This window comes from Delphinapterus leucas, chromosome 5 (genome assembly GCF_059928025.1).
Source record: "Delphinapterus leucas isolate spDelLeu-1000000601 "Yukka" chromosome 5, BTC_Dleu_Yukka2, whole genome shotgun sequence".
NCBI classification, from domain to species: Eukaryota; Metazoa; Chordata; class Mammalia; order Artiodactyla; family Monodontidae; genus Delphinapterus; species Delphinapterus leucas.
The window spans coordinates 67,939,608-67,959,877 of NC_143133.1; the positions used below are offsets into that span (position 1 = coordinate 67,939,608).

Here is a 20,270-nt window from a genome sequence, read left to right on the forward strand (position 1 = left end):
CTACATCAAGACACAGTATAATTAAAATAACAAAAATTAAAGATAAAGGAAGTACCATAAAAGCAGCCAGAGAAAAGCAACCAGTTGCATACAAGAAAACTGCCATAGGATAATCAGCTGACTTTTCAGCAGAGCATTGCAGGCCAGAAGGGAGAGGCATGATATATTCACTGAAGAAAGGAAATCTACAAGCAAGAATACTCTACCTGGCAAGGATATCATTCAGACTTCAAGAACAGATAAAGAGTTTTACAGACAAAAAAAAAGAAAAAAGAAAAAAGATAAAAGATTTCAGCACCACTGAACTGGCATTATGAGAAATGTTAGAAGGATTTCTTTCAGCAGAAAAGAAAAAGGCAATAACTAGAAACATAAAAATTATGAAAGGGAAAATGTCACTGGTAAAGGCAAACATACAATAAAAGTAGTAGATCAACCAATTATAAAGCTAGCAGAAAGATTAAAAGACAAAAGTAGTAGAATCATCTATATGCACAACAAGTATTTAAGGGATACACAAAACAAAAACATGTAAATATGATGTCAAAAACATTAAATATGGGGATGAGGAATAAAATTGTAGGGTTATAAGAATGTGTTTGAACTTAAGAGATCAACTTAAAACAATCACATAATGCTAAAGATGGTCATCAAATCTCAAGAGAAGAAAAAAGGAACAAAAATGAACTGTAAAACAACCAGAAAACAGTCAACAAAATGGCATAAGCAAATGCCTATCAATAATTACTTTAAATGTTAAGTGGACTAAATGCTCCGATTAAAAGACAAAGAGTAGCTGAATGGATGAGAACAAAACCCCTCTATATGTTGCCTACAAGAGACACACTTCAGATATAAAGATACACACAGACTGAAAATGAGGTGATGGAGAAAGGTATTCCATGGAATGGAAACAAAAAGAAAGTTGAGGCAGCAATACTCATGTCAGACAAATTGACTTTAAAATGAAAACTTTAACGAGAGACAAAAAAAGACATTATATAATGATAAAAGGATTTTTCCAACAAGAAGATATAGCAATTGTCAATGTATATGTACCCAGCATAGGAGCATTTAAATACATAAAGCAAATATTAACAACATAATTGGAGAAATTGACAATAACGCAATAATGTTATGGAATTTTAACACCCTACTTACATCAATAGACAGATCAAATATACAGAAAATCAATAAGGCAACACTGGCCTTAAATGACACATTAGACCAATGGACTTAATAGATATATATAGCACATTCCAGCAAAAGCAGCAGAAAACACATTGTTTTCAAATGCACGTGAAACATTCTCCAGGATAGATAGCATGCTAGGCCACAAAAAAAGACTCAACAAATTTAAAAAGACTAAAATAATATCAAGCATCTTTTCATAAAGGTATGAGACTAGAAATCAACTACAAGAAAAAAACTACAAAAATCACAAACATGTAGAGGCTAAACAATATGCTACTAAACAACCAATGGGTCACTGAAGAAATCAAAGAGGAAATTTCAAAAAAACACCTGAGACAAATGAGAATAGAAACACAACCATCCAAAATCTGGGACACAGCAAAAGTGGTTCTAAGAGGAAAGGTTATAGTGATACAAGCTTACCTCAGAACAAATAAACAATCCAAACTTACACCTAAAGGAAGTAAGTAAAGAAGAACAACAACCACCGCTGCCCCCCCCAAAAAAAAACAAAGTCAGTAGAAGAAAAGTAAAGATCAGATTGGAAATAAATGAAATAGAGACTGAAAAAAAATAAAACAGAAAAGATCAACAAAACTAAGAGCTGGATTTTTTAAAAGATAGACAAAATTGATAAACTTTAAGCAGACTCATCAAGAAAAAAAGAGGGTTCAAATTAATAAAATCAGAAGTGAAAGAAAAGAAGTTACAACACAGAAACACAAAGAATGCTAAGAGATTACTGTCAGCAATTATATGCCAATAAAAATGGACAGCCTAGAAGAAATGGATAAATTCCTGGGAACATAATCTCCCAAGACTGAATCAGGAAGAAATAGAAAATATGAACAAAACGATTACCCTTAAAGAAATTGAATCAGTAATTTAAAAAAAACACCCAAATTCAAAAGTCCAGGACCAGATAGCTTCATAGGTGAATTCTATCAAACATTTAATGAAGAGTTAATGCCTATATTTCTCAAACTATTCTGAAAAATTGAACAGGAAGGAAGGAATGCCTCTGAACTGATTCTATGAGGTCATTATCACCTTGACACCAAAACCAGACAAAGACACCACAGAAAAAGAAAATTACAGGCCAATATCACTGATGAACATAGATGCAAAAAATCCTCAACAAAATACTAGCAAACGAAATTCAACAATATATTAAAAGGATCATACACCAAGTTCGAGTGGGATATGTCCCAGTGATGCAAGGATGTGGTACACAACAAATCAATCAATGTGATACACCACAATAAGAAATAGAAGAATAAAAATCATACAATCACCTCAATAGATATAGAAAAAGCTTTAGAAAAAACTTCAACATTCATTCATGATAAAGACTGTCAACAAAGTGATATAGAGGGAACATACCTCAACAGAATAAAGTCCATATATGACAAGCCTACAGCCAACATCATACTCAACAGTGAAAACCTGAAAGCATTTCCTCTAAGGTCAAGGAGCAAGACAAGAATACCCTCTCACTACTTTTATTCAACATAGTATCGGATGTCCTTGCCACAGCAATCAGATAAGAAAAATAAATAAAAGGAATTCAAACTGGAAAGGAAGAAGTAAAACTGTTTCTATTTGCAGATGACATGATACAATGTAGAGAAAATCTTAAAGATACCACCAAAAGACTACTAGAATAAATGAATTCAGTAAAGTTGCAGAATATAAGATTAATATACAGAAATCTATTGTATTTCTCTACTTTAACAACCAGCTAACAGAAGGAGAAATTAAGAAAACAGTCCCATTTACAACTGCATTGAAAGAAATAAAATACAAGGAATAAATCTAACCAAGGAGATAAAAATACATGTACTCTGAAAAGTATAAGATACTGATGAAATAAACTGAAGATTATATAAACATATGGGAAGATATACTATGTGCATGGATTGAAAGAATTAATATTCTTAAAATGACCATACTCTCCAAGGCAATCTACAGATTCAATGCAATCTGTATCAAAATACCAATGACATTTTTCACAGAAGTAGAACAAATAAATTCTGAAATCTGTACAGAAACACAAAAGACTCCAAATAGCCAAAGCAACCTTGAGAAAGAAGAACAAAGGTGGAGGTATAATGTCCCCTTACTTCAAACTATACTACAAAACTACAGTATATTACTGGCACAAAAACAGACACATAGATCAATGGAACAGAATAGACAGCCCATAAATAAATTCACACTTATCTGGTCAGTTAATCTGTGACAAAGGAGGCAAGAATATACAATGAGGAAAAGAAAGCCTCTTCAGTAAATGGTGAAAATGGTGCAAATGCAAAAGAATGTTACTGGACTACTTTTTTACATCATATATAAAAACAAAATCAAAATAGACATCCAATTCTATGTTTAAATACTTAAAAGTAAGGCCTGAAACTAAAAAACTCCTAGAAGAAAACATAAGCAGTATACTCTTTGTCATCAATCTTAGCAATTTTTTTTTTCTTTTGGATCTGTCTCCTCAGGCAAGGGAAAAAAAAAAGTAAAAGTAAACACATGGCACATATCAATCTAAAACACGTTTACACAGTGAAGCAAACCATCAATGAAGTGAAAAATCAGCCTACTGAATGGGAGAAGATATTTGCAAATGATAAACCTGATAAGGGGTTAAAATACAAAGAACGCATAAAACTCAACATCAAAACAAACAATTCAAAAAATGAGCAGAAGACTAGACATTTTTCCAAAGAAGACATACAGATGGCCAAAAGACACATGAAATTATGCTCAACATTACTAATTTTCAAGGAAATGCAAATTAAAACCACAATGAGATAGCACCTCACACCTGTCAGAATGGCTATCATCTAAAAGACAACAAATAAGTTTTGGTGAGAATGTGGGTAAAAGGGAATCCTCATGCACTGTTGGTGGAGCCACTATGGAAAACAGCATGTGGGTTCCTCAAAAAATTATAAATATAATTGCCATATGATCCAGAAATTTCATTTCTGGGTATTTACCCAAAGAAAACAAAAGCACCTATTCTAGAAGATATACTCACCCTAATGTTCATTGCAGCATTATTTACAATAGTCAAGATATGGAAGAAACCTAAGTGTCCATTGATAGATGAATAGACAAAGAAACTGCAGTACATACATATACAATGGAATATTACTCAGCCATAAAAGATGAAATCTTGCCATTTGGGACAACATGGGTGGATCTAGAGTGTATTATACTAATTGAAACAAGTCACAGACAGAAAAACAAATTTCTTATTATCTCCTTATATATGGAATCTAAAAAACAAAACAAACAAAACAAAACAGAATCATAGATATAGAAAACAAACACGTAGTTGCCAAAATGAAGGGGGTGGGGTAATGGACAAAGTAGGTGAAGATTATTAAAAGGTACAAACCTACAGCTATAAAATAAATAATCCATGGTATGTCATTTACAGCAGAAAGAATATGGTCAATAATATAACTTTGTATCAGAACAGATGGTTATTAGACTTGTGGTAATCATTTCATAATGTATGTAAATGTCAAATAACTATGTAGTACACCAGAAACTAACATAATATTGTACATCAACTATATTTCAATTTTTAAAAAGAGGAAAGGATATTCACAGGAAGATATATTCAAATGGTCCCAAATTACAACCTACTTAAAAAATTGAAAATTAAAATGAGATGTCATTTTTGGATATCAATTTGTCCAAAAAATAATTGTGATTATTATTTGGTTTTGGAGAGAATGTGAGGTTAGTGCTCCAAAACAACATGCTTGATGTGAGTGGAAATCACGTTATTAGAGAGCAATTTTACATATTATGTCAAAAATTGAAATCACATGCTCTGAACCCAGCAATTCCACTTAAGGGATCTATTACAGAAATATTCACATACATTTTCAAAGAAGTTCTTTACAACATTATCTGTTATAAATAATTTAAAAACTTATACACTCATTAAAAGGGGTATGGATAAATTAATTTTTAGAACATCCAAGCTATGAAATAAGTAGTTATTTTTTTAAAAAATAGATCTATTAATAAAAATATGCATTACTGTTAAAAAAACACATTGCTGAGTAATTATATATTATAATCATTTTCTTCTAAATTATACAAGTTGGGGGAGATATTACTAAATATATCTCAATGACACAGCTATGGGCTTAAGTTAATTTTTTTCTGCATTCTATTGCTCTGTTAAGTCCTCTCAGTAAGAACCTCTTTCTTAGAAAACTTGATAATATTAGCAATTCTTTGGAGGGAAACTAGCTTACATGCATGTGACCTTGAAATGATACTTTTATTCATTAGCAAGATGATGCACGTACTGACATGGGCACTTTAAAAATCTTTCAGTGCAGTGATTTTACAAATTAAAGTAATGCTTTCTTTGACTTTTATTTTATCAGAAGGAGGGTTATGATTACCAGTTCTATTATCGAGAAATTCTTAACATTATAGACACATAACATTTCGATGACAAAATGATGTTTCTATCAAATCCCTATTCACAGAACAAAAATGCCATTTCTGTATACTCTCCTGACAGGCATTCATATTGAGGTTTTATGTAAAAATTCAGTAATAGCTAAAACATAATTCAGAATGTCAAGTCTGTAGATTCAGTGTTGTCCTGAATTTTAGAAATAAATTCAAATTGCACAAATGTCATACAAATATTACTATGGAAGCATATTAAGCAATTTCATTTTCTCTTTTAAAGATGTCTTGTACATACCTAAAACATTTAACAATTGAAAATAGATGGCACAGTAAGACAGAAAAGAAAACCAAACACTTAATGAGGTCAAGTTAGCTGTTAAGTTAGCTGTTAAACACTTAATGAGGTCAAGTTAGTTGTCAAGACACCTGCAGTGTTGTCACATGAAGAGTAGACAGACACACATTCTCTTGCTCCAGTGGCTGAACTTAGTCAGATGTGTGGAAATAGCACAGAAGAAGAATTACTTTAGCAGTATAAAAAACTTCTAAGCTTTCACTTTTTATTTCATACAATTCTCTCCTACCTGCATGATTTTTTAAAGAATCATGTATTATTTTTAGAATAAAAAATGACATTTAGAAAAAAAAAAGTAGAGAAAAATAAGTAGAGTCATGAATTCTTAAAGAATTGATATAGAAAGGGACTATAGTATTGTCCAATAATGAAGAAGGTTGCCTCAAAGAATACCATTCTTCATCCTGGGAAGCTTTCCAATAGATAGTATGCAATTAAATTCCAGATATGTAGGCCAAGTTCCTTCTTTAGTTTGAATGAAAAGATCTCTGAAGTCTCTTTGAAATACAATAGATTAACCTAGCATTATAACATTTAGTCCTGCACATATATAAACATTACTCTAAATGTAATTAATCTCCAGGAGCATAGCACATCTGGAAACAACTGGAGTACAGGAAGTGACTCATTTTGTGAGTAACACGGTTGAAGTTTGAGGCATCCCTGGAATGAAAAAAGGGTTGAATATCCACCCTAACTGAACTTCAGTGCTCTGCCAAAAATAATGTTATACATCTTATTTTAACTCCTGGAAAATTAAGTTATAGGGTAGATTTCTCTTCACATAATAATACAGTTTCTATGGAAAAATATTAAAAATAGTTATACCAAGACTTGACTCCTAATTGTCTAATCTTCTGTTTCACTAAACCTTTTTTAAATAAATTATCATGTTTTGACAAATTAAAATCAATAAGGGATAATAGAATATACACTATATATATATATGTTTGACAGATTAAAATCAATAAGGGGTAATAGTGGAAAATATATATATGAGCGAGAGAGAAAAGAATATGGTGGCTCCAGAAATCCTATTACAGTATATATCCATATTTAGCAAAGCATTTGCTACTAAACTTTAGAGAGAACTGCCTGATGGGCACCAGGCTGTCATCTATGACCTTCCTCTAAGGAGGAGTTACTATTAGTTTTTCTCTCCAGCATTCATGTCCTTTCTTAAAAGCATTCAGTTTTCCTTAAGGAATTATACTCTGCTCTTTTTCCCATTGTGTGTAGCATTGGTGCAAAGATAGTTTTCAGGAACCATCTTCTACTGAAAAAGACCAAAGACACAATTTTCCCTCTCTTTATATAAGGAGAGTCAGGAAGTGATCTAAGTTTGGTAAATTAAATGCTCTGTGCTATGAATAATACACTTGAGGAAAAGATGCAAGAATAAGCAAGAACATAGAAAAGTTGTCACAGAGGAAACATGCTTTCAAACTTCAGTTCATGATCCTAGGACCTTGGCATTGACTTTGTTCTCACTTGTTTTGAAAACAGATTCCCAGAAACCCAGATATCTTTTCTCTCACCTGTATTCTCTTTTAAGTTCTCCTTTGCGTAAATTAGCCAAAATCAGTTTCTGTTGCTGGCAACCAAAATCCATAGATTTTCAGAGGGCAATGACAAAGTTATTGTATTGAATTGAGATACACAGCAAGCATTACTAACCCTGATATAAAATAATTTTAGAAAGATTTACACGGATGCCAGAGACATAGTTTTACAAGGGCTCTAGACACATAGTAGCTTGAAAAACATGCTATTTATGACAGTAGGAAAACCAATCAAATACTAGGATTAAATCTCATAAAAGACATGAAGGTCTCTTCACACAAAAAAATGACATTTTATTGAGAGAAAACACAAAAGATCTAAAAATCTGGAGAGATACATCATGTTCATGGATTTGAAGTGTCAACATTTTAAGATGTTAATTCTCCCCAAATTTCTCTAAGGGTTGAATGAAATACAAAAAAAAAAAAAAAAAATCACAATTTTGTGTGACATGTGTGTGTTTGTATCCTTGTAACTTGACAAGTTGCTACTAAATGTGGAAGTGCAAAGAGCCAAGAATAGCTGAGACACTACTGAGGAAGAACAAGGTAAAAAGACTTGCTCTATGGGATATCAGGAGTTATTATAAAAATACAATTATTAAAACAACGTTGTATGGGCACAAGGACAGACAAGAAAAACAAATGGAACGAAATGGAGCATTCATTACCACATGTATGCACCTATGGACAATTGATTTTTAACAAAGTTAGCACTTTATACAGTGGGGAAAGGACAGTCTCTTTCAATAAACAATTCTAGGACAATTTAATATCCACATGGAATAAAATGAAGCTTGTCATCTATCTCACATAATACATAAAGATCAATTCCAGGTAAACTATTTAGCAAAATGTGAGAGGTAAAACAATAAAGCTTCTAGAATACAATACAAGAAAGTATATTCATGATAGGGCAGGGAAAGATTTCTTAAACAGGGCACAATAAGCAATAACTATGGAGAAAAAGACAGGCCAACTGGACCACATAAGAATTAATTATTTTTGTTTCCAGCAGACAGCATTAAGAAAACAAAAAGGTAAACTACACACTGGGAGAAGATATTTACAACAAATATAACCAACACAGGATTTTTATACTGTGTCTGAGTGTGTGGGTGTATTAATCATACAAATCCATAGAGAGGAAAAAAGATAACACAATAGAAAAATATGGCAAGAGATTTAAATAAAACCTTCACAAATGGCCAAACAGAACTCAACCTAATTGGTCAGCTATGCAAATTAAAAGTATCCTAAGATACTACAACACATCCATCAGAGTAACTAGAATTTTAAAAGCAAAGAAATAACAAAGGTTGGTAAGGACGTGAATTAATGGGGAAATATCAAATGGGAGTGCAGAGTTATACCACGTGGGAAACAGTTTAGCAATACCCACTAGACCTGAAGTTACACATTCCTAGCAATTCCACACTTATGTATACACCCAAGAGTCATGAAGATAAAAACTAGAAACAATTCAAATGTCCATGAACAGAATGGATTTTAAAAGTGTAAAAGAGCCATACAAAGAAGACAATATGGCAATGTAAATGAACAAAGCACAGCTACACACAACATGGCTAAATATCACATATACCATGTTAGGAGAAAGAAGCCAGGCATGAAAGGATGCATAGTGCGTGATTCCATTTCTCCAACAAATGGTGAACTAAACATGGTTAGGGATGTGCATTTCATAGTAAAAACTATTAAAGAAAAGCAAGGCAATTAATAACATTAAATCAGTAACCTTAAAATTAGCATAAAAGTTAACTTGGGAGGCTAAGGCACAGACGGTGAATAAAAGGGCAAAGATCTATTTCCTGTCCTGCATGTGGTTGCACAGGTGTTGGCTTTGCAATAGAGATAAAGTGTATAATTTTGCTTTAGAGGTTTTTCAGAATATATATCATAGCAATAGAAATTCAAAATTAAAAAAAGAAAAAGAAATAAAAACAAATGTTACTCTCCAAATGATAATTTTTAAAAAGCAAAAGCCCCACATACACTAAAAAAAAAGCACTGGGAATTTTGTTTTATTAGTTTATTATTTTTTTCCTGCCTGGATTCATGTATTTAGCAAGATTTTAATACATTGTTCCCTCTCCTACTAACTGGCTTTCCCTAACATATCAAATTATATGATTATATTACTCTATTGATATTTTATTGAAATTAATGGCAGGATAAAGTTTGTAATAGGAATAAAATTAGATAAATTTTGAACATATCACTTACAAAATTTATTGATCATCCAAGTCATCAATTATTTGTAGACTGGACAGGTAGCACACCTCAGAGACCGAGAAGGAAATAAAATATGTAGGAAATGCTAGTGGAACTGTTTCTTACGTACTTTCCCTTATACTGAGGTAATATAATATTCAAAACCCTCAACACAGTTAATTCATTTTACACAAATATCATTGGTTTCTTTAGTTATTGAACTCTGTTATTTGGCTCTTGCTGCTTGTGAGGCTTAATTAAAAGTTTAAACCCATGTAGAACATTTATCTTTTCTCTAGTTTTAAACAAAATTTCTAGCAACAAAGACCATTTTGAATAAATTCAACATTGATCTGTTTGAGATCAGATAAGACCAGCCTGAGAACAGAGAAGAAATTTATTATTAAAAATCTGTGGGGGCTTCCCTGGTGGCGCAGTGGTTGAGAGTCCGCCTGCCGATGCAGGGGACACGGGTTCGTGCCCCGGTCTGGGAAGATCTCACATGCCGCGGAGCGGCTGGGCCCATGAGCCACGGCCGCTGAGCCTGCGCATCCGGAGCCTCCGGGAGAGGCCACAACAGTGAGAGGCCCGCGTACCGCAAAAAAAAAAAAAAAAAAAATCTGCATGTAGCTCTCCCCTAAATATTTTTGAGATGGTACAGCTTAACAAAACCATACATTTTTATTCTAATTGTGTTGCACAATGAATAGATGTACATGTGACATTTTAAAAAATAAGGAATAATGCATTATTCCAGCAGGGTTAAAGCACAGTAAATTATTACATTAAAAGTATATATACAGGAGCAAAACTATTTACCCTTAGCAAACCAACACCTAAATATGTTTTATTTTATAATAAAATATTTTATTCACAAAAAGGAATGTTTGGAACATATAAATTGTAAATGTAATATAATGAAAAAGTAGATTATCCAGATTGCTTCATACACACCATCCAAATGCTCTAAGAAGCTACAAAATTTTTATATGGTTTATCTATTCCTGGCCTTAAAGAAAAGATAAATTGTTAAAAGCCCTGCTCCCTGTTATGCTTTTTGCACTTACTGCTTGTGACTCTCTTTCTACCAGTGCCATCCAGAACTATACAGTTATCTTTCATGGACAATTTCATAAAATTCTTAAAGAAAAGTTAGATGCCATCAATAGAATCGAAGCTGCCATAAGGAACACAACAACAATACTCTGGATGGTTTTAATTATCCTTACAGCTGCTGGAAGTCTGAAGAGGTAGACCAACGAACAAGTGTTTTCTTTATTAAATAAATTGAGTATTCTTTTTCAAACAGCCAGGAGTATCAAGGGAACAGAATGGAATGGCAATCCTTGCATTTGTTAAAACTAACCGAAGTGGAAACAGAGATATCCTTGAGGGATCCTTTTAGGAAAGCAATAATAAAAATTTAGTATTTAAAGTCTTAAAATTTTTTTAAAGATTAACAAGTCAGTATAAATGCAGAGCAAACAGTTTTTTAAACTTCATACTGACAGACATTAAGTATGTCTTAAAGATGCAATCCAGAAAAGCCTCCTATTTGGGGCCCTACTGCGCTTTTTATACTTCATTGACTTATGGGTATATTTCTTTCCACATGGCTTTGTTCCGTTAAATTCCCAATATTTCTTCTTCAGTTTTCTCAAATGCTCTTTTCTTTTCCTCTCCCCTTCCATCAAAGTCCATTATCATCTCCTGACTCTCCATCTCAAAGCAGAATTTTCCTTAGAGACATCATTAAAAGCCTCATATATGCTTTATGCTTACCTCATCTCACGCAAAGTGAGATTTTTCTTCCTTGATTTTACTCATTCCAAGTTTTTCACTGACATAATTCATCTATCACTACAATAGCTCTAGGGTTCATTTATCACATTCTTTTGTGAAGGTCCTTATTTTATAACGGAGGCTATGAAATCATCTTCCCTTGGGATAATTAAGACTAGAAGAGTTGTCTTCCTGTCAGAAATGGTTTAGGTAAAACTTGCCTGAAAATACGGAAAATGTATTAGACAGGTTAAGAAGCTTTTTTTAGTCTTATGGTGTATAATGAGATATTATGTGATTATCTGGGGCATTTTTTAACATGCTCTTCTGAACAAAAGGACACTCATTTAGTAATACAATAGAATCTTATGTGTTCTGATGGTTTGGAGTCAGAAATAAAATAGATATTCTAAAAATACAAAGTATCAACTAAAAATGCCTTCAGTTCTCTCCTTAATGGGAATAGATTTGTCAAACTTTGATATATCAGGGGACATTTCTGCTGTTATAGCCAACTTGAGCTAATTTTCTAGATAATAATAATAATAAATATACTCAAGGTGATATGCACTCTGCATTGCTGAAATCATCTAAGAAGTCCTCCTGAGCCAACACAGGAAAAAAATTATCCCAAATTTTGTCCATTTTTAATGTTTTAATGAGAAAAAAATATCTCTATGAGAAATAATCCTGAAATAATGGGATGATTATAGATATTAAAAAGGTAAATTATACCTTAATTCACCAAATGGTTATTGAAAACTTTGTGTCTGATACAGTTCTAAGTGCCATGAGCTTGCATGACTATAACACTGGCCTTGCTATTGTGTACCTTAAGGTCTCTTAGAAAAGACCTTTATACAAGTAACTACTATTCAAAGCAGTAAGTATTAGGTGTCATAAGAAAGTAAAAATCAGTGCCCTACAAATATCAGGAAAAAAGGGGTCATTCTTCTTAGGCTGCTTACATTTGATCAGGAATTTGAAGATGCCTTGTCAGGTTGCATTAATGAATTGGGAGCATTTCAATAAGTGATGAAGATAGAGGAAAGAAATTCCAGGCAGCAGAAATATAAAAGAGGTGGAGGTACAGGAAGAGAGAAGCCAAGGATGGAACATAGGAGTTCTGAATGGGCTTTGGCTAAAATGTTGCCCATGTACAGATGAGTTAATGTGTTGAGAGGTGGTCTGAGCTCAAACTCTGGTTGATTTTGTATGCCAAGTTAAGAATTTTGGACTTTCTTCAATAGACAGATGAGAAGTATTAATAAAATAAGCATTATTTTCATTTAATCATAATTCCAACTTTTACGAGTTTGTTGAAAAGGCCCCATTTTATAATTAAGGACACTGAAACTTAGAGAGATTAAAGACTGAGTCCAAAATTCCGGAAATAGTAAGTGGTCTTTATTGCAAAACCCATACTCTTTTCTACGTCACAATGCAGAAGTTACTATAATAATATGAGCAGTATAGTGTTTGCGGAAGATCCAATAGTGGGTAGAGTATGGGGCAAAACAGTGAAGGGGAAGACTGAAGTCAGAGACATCATGAAGTTGTTATAAAAATAGTCCAGGTGATTTTCTCAGGGTATATGCCCAGTAGTGGGATTGCTGGGTCGTATGGTAGTTCTATTTTTAGTTTTTTAAGGAACCTCCATACTGTTCTCCATAGTGGCTGTATCAGTTTACATTCCCACCAACAGTGCAAGAGGGTTCCCTTTTCTCCACACCCTCTCCAGTACTTATTGTTTGTAGATTTTTTGAGATGGTGTGAGATGATACCTCATTGTAGAGTGGCATTGTCATATATACACTACCAGATGTAAAATAGATAGCTAGTGGGAAGCAGCCGCATAGCACAGGGAGATCAGCTCCGTCCTTTGTTTCCACATAGAGGAGCGGGATAGGGAGGGTGGGAGGGAGACGCAACAGGGAGGAGATAGGGGGATATATATGTATAGCTGATTCACTTTGTTATAAAGCAGAAACTAACACACCATTGTAAAGCAATTATACTCCAATAAATATGTTTAAAAAAAATACTTCAGGTGAGATGAAATGGAAACCTGCAGTAATTGTAGTAGGAAAGTAATGGAAAAGAAATATTTCAAATGATACTGCAAAGAATTTACACACCTTCTTCACTGAATTGTAAAGGAATACCACAATAACTTCAAGTGACTATTTCTTTCTATGTTAAAGGTGAATTTTTAAAAAAATTCTTTAAAACATTAACCCAGTTAAGACCCCCCCAAAATTAAGAAATAGCAGATATTTAAATACTAAGAAATAGCTCATCAATTCCAAGCATAATTCTCTAAATACCAAAGTGTTATAAGATGTATTTATAATATTTAAACCATCTGCTTACTTTTTTTGTTTCTATAATTTGGGTTAAAATAATCTGGTAGAACTAGACAAAAATAAGCATGGTGTTATATGGAATAAAATAATTCTTGAAATCGATATTTTCAATTCATTTACTCCAGGAATGAGCTTGTATGCAAGATGGTAATTTAATCAAGAAGCTAGAGGAATTAAAAATACATTCTTTTTTCAAATCAACTGAAAGCATCATTAATTCTAAGTATTTCCTTGATGCCTGTCACCATGGTATCAAATCACAGAACTATTAAAAGAGAAACATTAAAAGGAACTGAAACTTTGACATCTTTTTATTCCATTGTAGGTCATATCAAAGCTTAGGAACTAAAAGAAATATTTCCAAGTTATTTATTCCGAGGTTAAAGAGGGTCATTTAAAAAAATGTGTCTTTGATATATTCCTGCACATTTTAATATTGAGACTAGAGCCAGTCTCCAGGAGTGTGGATCAGGAGCTTGGGCATCTACTGAAAACTCTCTGCCTCTGGCATCAGTGAATGAAGTTCACTGCCAAACAACAAAGACAAAGGTTACAGACTTAAGTAAGATGAGAAGCAGTAAGAAGGACCAGGGCAGAGAGGGGAGATGTTAGAAAACATAATTTCTCCTCTAGGCAACACGTATAATTTTGCACCAACTTTTGAATAGTCCTTTGTGTGTTACTAAACAACATACCAGTTCTATTAAAATGGGACATTATGGAAGTGTTTCTGCCGTGAATTCATCTTAAGGAGTCTTAGAATAAGTAGAAGTCACTTAAATGGCTTTCAAGCAGACCATTCAGAAGTAGCAAATATTCAGATCTATAAATCTATAGCCACATTTATATCTTAGTATCAATAACACAGGGATGCTTCAGGGTTCCAAGCATGGACAAAAAGACATCTGTGGTGCTTGAACAACTGGACATCTACACCAAAAAAAGTGAATATAAACCCAGTCCTTACACCTTTCACAAAAATCAGCTCAAAATGGATCATAGATCTAAAAGTAAAACACAAAACTATGAAATTCCTAGAAAATAACATAGGAGAAAATTTAGATGACCTTGGTTTTGGAGATGACTTTTTAGATACAAAAATAAAAACACTAATGATGAAAGAAAAATTGATAAACTTGACTTTATTAAAATTAAAAATGTCTGCTCTGTGAAAGACACTGATGAGAGAATGAAAAGATAAGCCATAGAAAATATTTGCAAAACATATATTGGATAAAAGACTTGTATCTAAAATATACAAAGAACTCTGAAAATTCAACAATAAGAAACAAACAACCCAATTAAAAAATGGTAAAAATTTTGAAGACACCACATTAAAAAAGATGTGCAGATGGCAAATAAGCAAATGAAAATTTGCTCAACATATATCATAGGAAATTACAAATTAAAACAATGTGATACTACTATACATCTATTAGAATGGCAAAATTAGAAAACACTGACAACTACAAATGCTAGTGAGGATGTAGAGCAACAGGAACTCTCATTTATTGGTTGTGAGAAAACAAAATGGTACAGCCATTCTGGAAGACAGTCTAACAGCATCTTACAAAGCTAATCATAGTCTTACCATATGATCCAGCAATTATGCTTTACCCACATGTGTTGAAAACGTGTCCACACAAAAGCATGCACATGAATGTTTACAGCAACTTTGTTCATAATTTCCAAAAATTATGGAAGTAGCTATAATAATAGGTAAACAAACTCTGATTTGGAATAGTATTCAGCAATAAGAAAAAGTAAGCTATCACTCCACTGAAAGACATGGAGTAACCTTAAATACACACTGCTAAGTGGAAGAACCCAATCTGCAAAGGCTGCATACTATATGATTCCAACTATATGACATTCTGGAAAAGACAAAACTATAAAGACAATAAAAATGTCAATAGCTTCCAGGGGTTCAGGCAAAGAAGTGAGGGAAGGGAGGAGAGACGAACAAGTGGAGCACAGGGATGTTTAGGGCAGTAAAACTATTCCACATGCACATTTAATATAGATACATGACATCATACATTTTCCCAAATCCATAGAAAGTATAACACAATATGATTTATGGACTGTAGTTAATAATAATGCATCAATATCGGCTCATCAACTGTGACAAATGTACCACACTCATGCAAGATATTAATAACAGGGGAAACTGCAGGAAGGGTTGTGGGCATATGGGAACTCTGTATTTTCTATACATTTTTTCTGTAAACCTATAACTGTTCTAAAAAATAGAGTCTATTAATTTTTTTAAAATTAGGAAAAATATCTGTGAACCATTTAGTCTTTAGAAAAATAGGGCTTTGCATAATGGCATCAAGGAAAATGTGTCTTTATAATGTTAATTTTACCTGGTTCCACCAGATACTATCCCTGAACTAAAAGAGATGACTCCAAAGTCTAAAAAGAAAAGGATATGTTATATTAAGCACTAAAATATTTTAAGGATATTTAATGATATCAAAAGAATTCCTAAAAATGAAATTAATACACCAAAATGTGATACAGAGCTGTTGAGAAAAATAACATTAATTTCAAAATAGTCAATGAAAACTGTAAAACGTATCATCTGTAACCTAGCAGAAAGGCAAAAAATAATAATCTGAATAAAAATGCATCTATCCAGCCTTGACAAAGACATAGTAAAATGGACATTATTTCCAAAACTGATAAAGATTAAATTGTTTCAAACTTTTTGGAGGGCAGAGAATCCATAAACATATTGAAATTTTAAATGTTTATACCAACTGATCCAGTAATTTCATCTGGAAATTTATCCTAAGAAGATAATCAAAGATAAAAAGATTTATTTCCTAGGATACTCATTCAGTCTTGCATAATAGGAAAAAATGGAAGTAGCACACATGTTCATCAGAAGGAAAATTTTTAAATTCTGGTCACCCTACAATAGGTTACTATCAAAGTGGAGCTTCTATATGTCTCATTGACAAGGAAATATCTTGCTTAAAAATTGAGTTTGAAAAGCAGTTTGTAAAATTATACTTCTAATACAATTTATATAAAATTATATACAGGCTGCCTGTATGTATACATTTATTCATTGCATGTGTGTGTGTGTGTGTGTGTGTGTGTGTGTGTGTACAAAGAGGGAGGGCTAAGAAGGAATCTTTGTTTTTATTTTTATATCTTGACTTCTTAAAAATGTGGACGTAGAAAAAAAATAATTAAAACAAGTAGGGCTTCCCTGGTGGCGCAGTGGTTGAGAGTCCGCCTGTCGATGCAGGGGACACGGGTTCGTGCCCCGGTCTGGGAAGATCCCACATGCTGCGGAGCGGCTGGGCCCGTGAGCCATGGCTGCTGAGCCTGCGTGTCTGGAGCCTGTGCTCCGCAACAGGAGAGGCCACAGCAGTGAGAGGCCCACGTACCGCCAAAAAAAAAACAAGTAGGCAAGCAAGCAAACAAACAAAAACAAAACCAGAGAGCTTATTTAGGAAGACTTCCATAAGGGGAGACTTGGCTGTATGGATTAGCTTACAACACTAATAGTTATCATCATAATAAACTTGTATCCATAATTCATTGTAATGGGATTTGGAATTACAAACAATCATGCTCAATTTTTGGAAACCCAATTAAGTAACCCAGTCTTCCTTTTACTGCCCTTTGGTCATTTGTAAAGTCCTAGAAAGCCCTAACCACATGGTGGGTATACACTCCCCATTCTCCATTTCTTTCCACACTCACATTTCTTTCCACCTGAGCGGTCTTTTTAGAATAAGAATTTTTATCATATTATAATGTGTCCTACCCTGCTCTCTGAATCACCTATTTTAAAATCCTTTAATGAATTCCCATTGCTCTTAAGATAAAGATAAAACACTTGAGGACCCTGCTTGATGGCTCTTCCCTACCCATTCCAGCCTCACAGTGAGCTACATTCCATTCTACACTCCAGCCAGCCCTGTCTTCCTTCAGCCCCTCAGACTTGCAGGGCTCCCTTCTACCACAGACACTTTGTCCTCTTCCCCTACTTAACTCTTCCCCTACTTAACTTGTTCCCTTCCCCTCTTTAACTCCTGCTTCTCCTCCACACATCAGTTCAAGCATGGCCCTCACCAAAGGCCTCCTTGACCTCCCTGACTAGGTGAAATCTTCCATTATGCTATCACATAATATCATGTACTTCTGTTGCTTTTATCACAGCTGTAATGTATGATAAGTCTGACTAATGCCTCTCTCCCCTACTTCACAGCAAGCTCCAAGACTACAGGGGGGAACATGTCTATTTTTGCCTACTATTGCATTGCCAGCCCACAGCTTGATACCCAGAAGGAACTCAATAAATCATTCACTGAATGAATAAATAAATGAATCAATCAATCAATATCAAAGCTAACAGAATTCTTAGAGGTTCATCCCTCATTAGTGAATCCAGTTTAGCACATCAGGCTGCAATGCTTACACTGTACATTAAGTTTACAACAAGGAATCATATGAACAGACTATCACTGACCTTATAAAGAAGTATTTTTAGAATACTCCTAAAAAGAAAAAAATTTAAGAAATATTTTTAAATACCAGTAAAATATATTTTCTCTCAATATTCAACTTTTTTTGTGTGTGGGGGGAAGGGGCTCAGCATACTTGAAATTAGAAATAATGCTACAATCTCTTCAACTAACTAAATTAGCATTACTGAAAATCTCTGAGATGGCTACAGAAAAAAATGATGGTGGTGTTTCTTTTTTACTGGCTATAAGTTTGATAATCTAAGGCGGATAATCTTTTCAATACCTTTCCAGCTATTGGGTGTATAAAATACAGCAAATGAAATGACAGAAACCATCCAAAGATATTCAAGATTTCATACAATCTTTAAAGCTAACACCATAGGTTGCTATCTTAAATTATGATAGAGACCCAAGGGAGGAAAATGAACTGACAAAGTAGGAGAAAAATATTTTCTTCAGAAAATCTTTTGGTTGCTTTATCAAGATTGCTTTGAACTGAAATCCTCTGATATGGGCATTCATGTACAGTCTTTGAGATTAAAGATAAAATCAGGATTTCACAGACATCACCTAGAGTTTCTTGAACAGTTTCATCAGTGTCTGGTTTGTATCTTTCCTAAAGGCAAATCGGATTCTGCATGAGCCATACTCTGTAATTTAGCCAATGACTACTAAAACTCAGTGACACTAAAGTAACAGCAGGATGTCCAATCATAAAATTAATTTTTGGTGAGATTAAGTGGAGCACTACCTTTAGTGTATCAAAAAAAACTCTATAAATATGGATAGAACAAGCTATGCTTTAGATCCCTTGACTGTTGGAATTAGCAGTAGAAAGATAAATATGGATTTTGGCACCCAGAAAGGGAACAGGTTTTTTGAGGAGAAGAGCTGTTATGTAAACTAAAAGGTAAAGAGGTAAGCTTAGAGACAGCAAACAATAAACCCTATTAGACGCCTCTTTACCCCAACAGTATTTTCAAAATCACTGTCTCCAGAGAAAGCAACATAAATCCAGAGTCATAGTTAACTATGAAGGGCAAATGATGATATTTTGAGAAAGGATTAAAGCTTCATAATCATTAAGAAAACACACTTTCTAGAAATCTTACCTTCTGGCACATTTCAGTATCTGGGCTGGGCTGCTTCTAACTTGATTTTACACTTGACTGGACTTCAGTGAGTCACCAGCATAGACACTGCTCAGCTCCTTCTGTCCTTTTTTTGCAAAGTTACATGCAAGCTGGTCGTCCAGGTTTTCTACTCAAGTAGTAGCTGAGTGTACACCAGTGTAAGGAAGACATAAAATGAAAATATTCCTTTCTGGTTAAGAGGGGAAAAGTGGGGCATTTACTGGCATAAAAGAACTCTATACTAGAATAGAAATGCATTGAAGAGGGAGAAGTATTTATTCCCTTAGCATAGTCTTCTGTCATTGATTGGAGAGAGATTATTTTTAAGCTCCGTGAAGATTACCTATACTTCTAATTAGGTCATGTTTAGCGTTCAAGAAAACAATTCCAGAAGAAAAGGTTTTTTGCCTTCTATGTAGGAGAGCTGAGCATAATGACTAGTTCAATATATGCTCATAGTTCAAAACAAGGTAACAGGACATTTAAGAAAGAATAACCATAGCAACCTGCTGGCAGGATTTACACATTTTATGTGAAGGAGTTTGCAAACTGCAGAGCACGTCTACATGTGAAGATGTGAAGTTTTCTGAGTTTTGCTTAACTTAGTAGATAACCACTTTTTTTTTAGTAAAAGGGATAGAGATGATAACGGACGAGCACAGTTACTTTTATGGGCATTTCTTTTCTGAGTACTTGCAGGTTTT

The 20,270-nt window shown here is 33.6% G+C and overlaps 1 protein-coding gene across 3 annotated transcripts in view; it reads right to left on the minus strand.

Moving 5' to 3' along the window:
• The window catches only part of KCTD8 (potassium channel tetramerization domain containing 8), a 256,027-nt gene that overhangs the window by 154,761 nt on the left and 80,996 nt on the right, over positions 1 to 20,270 (minus strand). The window contains exon 5 of one of the 3 annotated variants that reach the window (XM_089911866.1): positions 15,600 to 15,616. The exons of the other annotated variants lie outside the window; for them this stretch is intronic. Coding sequence (XP_089767992.1) covers positions 15,600 to 15,616 — 17 coding nt within the window. The remainder of the gene's footprint in view (positions 1 to 15,599; positions 15,617 to 20,270) is intronic. 3 annotated transcript variants of the gene reach the window in all.